Source organism: Penaeus monodon, unplaced genomic scaffold (genome assembly GCF_015228065.2).
Source record: "Penaeus monodon isolate SGIC_2016 unplaced genomic scaffold, NSTDA_Pmon_1 PmonScaffold_7777, whole genome shotgun sequence".
In the NCBI taxonomy this organism is placed as follows: Eukaryota; Metazoa; Arthropoda; class Malacostraca; order Decapoda; family Penaeidae; genus Penaeus; species Penaeus monodon.
Window position 1 is genome coordinate 1 of NW_023662968.1, and position 7,245 is coordinate 7,245.

The 7,245-nt window shown below is 36.8% G+C and overlaps 1 protein-coding gene across 1 annotated transcript; it reads right to left on the reverse strand.

Annotated features, from left to right (window-relative positions):
• Positions 1-5,944: 5,944 nt before the first annotated feature.
• Positions 5,945-6,736, reverse strand: LOC119571750 (the record flags this gene model as incomplete). Its single annotated transcript, XM_037918908.1, has 2 exons — positions 6,609-6,736; positions 5,945-6,234 (listed from the first exon to the last, which is right to left on the reverse strand). Coding segments are annotated over exons 1-2 (418 nt in total), but the record flags the coding sequence as incomplete, so codon positions are not given.
• Positions 6,737-7,245: the final 509 nt, after the last annotated feature.

Genomic DNA, 7,245 nt, shown 5'->3' on the forward strand with positions numbered 1-7,245 from the left:
TGTTTTGGGGTTTTTTTTTTGGGTTTTTTTTTGGGGTTTTAAATATAAATTTTAAAAATTTTTAATTTAAAAAAATAATTTAACCTATTACATATACATAACTTAATTATAGAGAATGCATTACATAAATGTTGTATCATAAAACAGTCATAATACAATTTAAAACATACATATACTCACAAAACACAGAACACATAAAACATCACAACACACACACAAACAATGTGTGTGTGTTGTATGTGTGTTGTGTGTGTGTTGTGTGTGTTGTGTTGTGTGTGCGTTGCCTGTGTGTTGTGTTTTGTGTGTGTGTGTGTGTAGTATATATATATATGTTGTTGTTGTGTGTATGTGTGTGTGTGTGTGTTGTGTTGTATATAATAGTATATTAATATATATATATGTATGTATTATGTTATATATATATATAGTAATATATATTATATATATATATATATATATATATATTTTATATATTATATTATATGATATATATATTCAACAGCCTTTTCCCCTGCTGGAACTATTTACTATTGAGAGGTTATTCTGGCAGTCTCACCCTTGCCTGATTTGATATGCTTCTAATCACCGCGGTTCGGGCGCGCTAACACTTGTGCCACAGCGGCGAATTACCCTACGATAACTGCATTTTACGGATAAATTAATAAATGAATAAATATATATATATATATATATATATATATATATATATATTATATAAGTATATATATAATATATATCTTATATATATATAATTAATACTATATATTGGTGTGTAGTTGTGTTGTAGTTGTGTGTTGTTTGTGTATTGGTTTGTTTTTGTATGTTGTGTGTTGTGTATGGTGCGTGCGTGCGTGTGCGTATCGTGCCATGTGTTTATATATGTATAAATATATATATATATTATACATATATATTATAATATATATATATATATTATATAATGTGTGGGTGTGTGTGTGTGTGGTGGTGTGTGGTTGTGTGTGTGCGCGTGTGTGTTGTGTGCGTTTGTGTGTTGTATATGTGTTGTGTGTGTATGTGATGTGTTGTAGTATGTGTATGTATAATTTGTGTGTGTTATTTATTATATATTATGTGTTATGTGTATATTTGTGATATGTTTTAAGATGCTGATCATCTATTTCTGTTTTAAATGATATACCTGTTTCATTCCCCTCATTTCCCTTCCCTTCCCCTTATACCCCGTGCCCCTCTGTCATTTGGCCCGGCGCTTCTTCCGCCTTGTGGGCGAGTCCATTTAGCGCGAATGATCGTTTTTGTATTTCTTCCTTATGTTCTTTTGTTATTTATATGTCTCCTGGTTTTCGTTTTTTTTTTCTTAAATTCTTCGTGATGGGTTTGGTTTTGTTGTTATTCTCGTGTTTGTTTTATTTCGTATAGTGTGCATTTGGTGTAAAGTATTGTAATAATGGTATCAACGTAATTGAACAAGTGGTAGAATAATTATCATCTATAACAACACAAAGAATAATCATGATTACGATTGACTACTGTCTGCTTTATATATATATATATATATATATATTTATATATATATATATATAATATATATATTTTATATATTAATATATATATATATATTTATATATATAAGTAGGCATATGGCTAGTATATAAAATGATATTAGATATATATAATAATCTAGTTGGGTGTTGAGTACTGGCGGGTGGTTTTGGGATGACTGTTTGTGTGTGTTTGGGTGGTCCAGCCAGCTAGTCGGTGTTCCTGCGGTAAATAAATATATTACTAATATAACGTCATATCCTAAATATAATATACTATATATATATAATAATTGTGTGTGTGTATTGTATCATGTTATCCACGGGCTCAGTGAACTACCGTTAAAAAAAAAGTAAAAAAAAAATGATTTATTATAGTATTATATCGTAGATTTTGAGTAATGTTGTATATATATATATATATATATATATATATTATATAATATTATATACATATATATGTGTGTATGTTGTGTGGGTGGTGTGGGGTGTGTGTGTGTGTTGTGTGTGTGTGGTGGTGGTTGTGTGAGTGTGGGGGTGTGTGTGTGGGTGTGTTGGTGTGTGTATGTGTGTTGTTGGTTGTGTGTGTGTGTGCTTGTGTGTGTGGGTGTTGTTGGGTTTGTTCTTTGGTGATGTGTGCTGTTCTGGGTTTGGTCGTCTGTTCCTTCGGGCGTTGTGCTTAGCCTTTGCCTGGTGTGTGGACCGTGGGGCTTGTGTTGTGCTTTGTGGGGCCAAGTGGCCCTTCAAAGAATGGTAGCTCGTTGTATAGTTAACAAAATCTTCCTTTACTGTCTTATGTAGAGTCTGCTCCCTATGCTCCGCAGGTAGTCTGCCTGTCTTACATGGTCTAAAGTGGTTAAATCATCTCTGTGCATGTCGTGTGTATTTTCCGAATTCTTATGGGGAGGGTACTTTGGTTCTAGTTGCAATTATCCGTTATTTTGAATTTCATTTATGTCCTTTGGTGATAAAGATTTAAAAATAAGAAAAACTAATTAGTAACACATATTAGAAAATTCATTAAAAACAAAAATATATATGATTTAGTTACGAATGTCTGTCATTACAATATTATTATATTTTTTATATATATTAATATATATAATATATTATATATATTATATAATTATATAGTATATGTGTGTTTTTGTGTGTTTTGTGTGTGTGTGTGTCTGGTGTGTGTGTGTGTGGTGTGTGTGTTGTGTGGTTGGTGTGTGTGTGTGTGTGTGGTGTGTGTGGGTGTGTGTGTGTGGTGGTGTGTGTGTGTGTGTTTGTGTGTGTGTTTGGTGTGTGTGTGGTGTGTATGTGTGGTGTGTGTGTTTGGTGTGTGTGTGTGTGTGTGTGTGTGTAGGGGCCTAAATGATGAGCCCTACAAAAGAATGGTAGCTGGCAAGCTTAGGGTATAAGGTAGACAACCAAGAAGTCTTGACTCCTTTACTGTATAGTAATGATGGAGTACGGCTGCCCCTTGGCTCTCCGCAGGGAGTCTGCCTGTCATCTACAGTGGTCTAAAGATGGGTATAAATCACGTGCTTACCATGTGACAATCGGTGGTGATGGAAGGTACTTACAGCAATGCATAGATCTTATGGAAGAGGATAGACAACACAACATTGGAATGTCTAGTGTGGCAAGAAGAGATAAATAAACAGGTAAACCGATGGACATGCTTACAGCCTGTTTTACACATTGTCCCTAGTCTTGGTGAGAAATAAGCATTCAAGTTAAAGCAATAAGCTTAGTAAATGTGTGGAGATACATATGTGACAACATGTAAGATTATATAAAATATTAGAATATAGTACTATGATATAGATATAGCTGGGTTACTGTGTGTTGTGTGTGTACACATTACATACAATATAAATATAAATATATATATATATATATATATATATATATATATATATATATATATAGATATATACTATATATACATTTTATCTATTATATATATATATATATATTTATATATGTATATATTTTTATATATATATATATATATGTATATATATCTACCTAATATATAAAAAATTATATATATATATATATTAGATATTATATATATATAATATGAATCTCTATTTATCTCTTCTCTCTCTCTCTCTCTCTCTCTCTCTCTCTCTCTCTATATCTATATATATATATATATATATTATTCTATATAATGATATATATATATATAATATATATAATATTATATATATGCATATATATATATATATATATATATATATATAATACACGCACACACACACACACATATATATTATAGTATAGATATCATATATATATATATATATATAATTATATATATATAATATATATATATATGACAAGAGAGAGTGAGAGAGTGCACACATACACCACACACATATGTGCGGGTGTGTGTGTGTCTATTCTTCTCTCTCCCCCTCTCTTTCTCTCTCTTTCTCTTTCTCAATCCTCCCTTTCTCCCTTTTCTCTTTTCCATTGCATCATATTGTTCTGAGTTGTTTTTGGGTGTTGAAGTAAGATAGACAAGAAAAGATCAATATTTTTGAAATGTGGTGTTACAGACGAGTACTGCGTATTAGCTGGACAGAGAGAAAACGAATGATGAAGTGCTGAGAAAAATAGGTTTGTGGGGCACCGACTGTTTGGACACTTGAACGGGAGGAAATTAAAGTTTATTGGTCATGTAATGAAAGTAAAGTATGAGAAAAACTGCTGACAGGGATGGTGATAGGAAACAAGGACGAGGCAAACCAAAAGACACAGACTGAGCCGACAATTCAAAAGATATTTGCGGGCTGTCCGATGGTAAGTTGGAAAGAAAAGCGTAAGTATCGAGTTTAGTGGCGAAGGATGGTGGAGAGGTCCACGGCTGCTCAAACATGAGCTACCGTTATTGATGAATATATATATATATATATATAGATATTATATAGATAGTATATATATATATATATATATATATTATATATATATAGTATCTGTATATATATTCTATATATATATATATATATAAGTATTATATACTATATATATAAATATACATATACATGTGGTTATATATATATAATATGTGTTGTGTGTGTGTGTTGTGTGTGTGTGTATGTGTGTGTGTGTGTGTGGTGTGTGTGTGTGTGTGGTGTTGTGTGGTGTGGTGTGGGTTGTGTGTGTGTGTGTGTGGTGCGTGTGCGTGTGCGTGTGCGTGTGGCGTGTGCGTGTGCGTGTGCGGTGTGTGTGTGTGTGTGTGTGTGTGTGTGTATACATATATTATATATAGTATATATAATACATATATATATATATAGATATATATATCTATATATATTATATATAATATATATATATATATATTAAACGAGAAAGAAGAGAAAATTCGTATATGTGTATCTACACAACACATCTCCCTCACACGCACACGCCCTACGCACACGCACACGCACAAGCACACACAAACACAAACACACGCACACAAACCACACACAACCCACACACACACACACACACACACACACACACACACACATATATATATATATGATATTATATATTATATATATTATCTCTATTATATTATTATATATATATATATATATATAGCACACACACACACAACACACAAACACACCACACAGAACACACACATATATAAATATCCTATATATATATATATATATTAATTATTATATTATATATATATATATATATATATATATATATTATTTCAAAAAAATTAATTTGGGGCGGGGGGGGGCTGTCGGGATGGAAAAACAAGGGGGAAAGAAAAAAGCGTAAAAGTTTTCGGGTTTTAAAGGGGGGGGGCAAAGGTGGGGGAGGGCCCGGTTTGCTCAACATGGATACCGTTATTGATGATGAGATATATATTGTGTGTGTGTGTGGTGTGTGTGTGTGTGTGTGTGTGTGTGTGTGTGTGTGGTGTGTGCTATATGTGTGCGAAAGTTCACACACCACACACACACACACACACACACCACACACACACCACACATATATATATATATAATATATATATATATTATATATATATTGTGTTGTGTGTGTGTGTTTTGTGTGTGGTGGTGGTGTGTGTGTGTGTGCGTGTGCGTGTGTGGGGTGTGATATATGTGTGCGTAAGTTCCACCCCACACCACACACACCACACCACACACACACACAAAACAACCCACACACAAACACACACAAACACACACACACACCAAACACAAACGCGCACACCAACACAACACACACACACACACACACAAAACCCACACACACACAACACCCCAAAACCACACACACACCACACACACACACACGCCCAAATATGTATATATGTGACATCTAAAAATAAGAAATCTACCTGACCCGGGGGTGACCCCCATTATAAGGAGTTTGGCTAGGCAGCGTGCATCTATAATAGTGGAATCTACCTGCCGGGGTGACACCCTTAATCAAGGGATTTGGCTGGGGCAGCTGTGACCCCCCGGGGTCAGACCTCCCCTTCGGCGAAAACGAGAAACCCCGGGAGGGGGTAGCCGAGGGCAACAGCTGTGCCCCCACGCCCTGGGCGGGATGCCCAAAAATACCCTGGGGTTGGGGGGAAGGTGTTTCGGGGTTTTCGGAACGGACTGGGCCCTGTTTCCTTTGGGGTATTTCTGGGTCACTTCCACCTAGGGCGGGGGCAAGCTGTTGCCCTCGGCTACCCCCTCCAGGCTTTTTTCTCGTTATCGCCAAGGTGGGTCATGACCCGGGGGTCACAGCTGCCTACCAAACCCCTTGATTAAGGGGTGTCCCCCCGGCTCGGTAGATTCCACTTTTTATAGATGTCCCACGGGGGTACCAAATTTTTAATGGTTTGTCCCCCCCGGCCCCTCAGGTGATTTTTTTTTTTTGGCCCACACTGCTCGACCCCCCTCGCCGCCCCAAAAGCTGATAAAACTGCTCCACCCGGCTGTCCACTCACCCCGGGAAAGGCGAGGAAGGGGAGACGCCCCTTTCCCGGGCGCGCGCCCCTCATCCCCTCCCCTCCCCGTGCGCGCCCCCCTGTTACCGGGTTCCCGAAAGGGCCCCGTAACCCGCAATCCTCTTTCGTACCCCATATTCCCTGTAGAGGGGTCCCCCCGACATGGTGATTCCAAATCCCTGGCTATCCACGGTTCCTCGCCATCAAACCGCGGGCCGGGGTGTGGGTATCGATGACCACTAATAGCAACCAAACCCATGCCCCAAGGGCCAAGATAGGTGGAGAGAAGTATGACAGTGGGGGGGGGGGGGTCAAAACAGCACACACCGTTAAAATAAGCCGATGATTTTTTTTTTTTTTTTTTTTTTTTTTTTTTTTTTTTTTTTTAATGCCCTTTTTCCCCTTTTTTTTTTTTTTTTTTTGATAGACCAATGATCAAGGCATCCGAAAAAGACTACTTGAACCTCGACGTCCCGATAAAAGATAAGTAAAAAAGTGAAAACTACATTCAAGTACTCAGTGCCTAGGGAATTGCTGTTGTACAAGGATAGGTCCGTGATATGGGGACACGAGGAAGCACCTCGAGGGCCCCCTTATTTCCGGATGCGATCCCCTCCTTGTCTCCGAAAAACGCTTTCGCATACCCGCGCCAAAACACTAATAAAGGAGAAAACATCCAAACAAGGTAACAAAAACGGGATAGATGAATTTTGTAAAGTCTGACATCAACCCCGACGCCCCGCGCCCAAACCCTTTCTAACGGCCGTA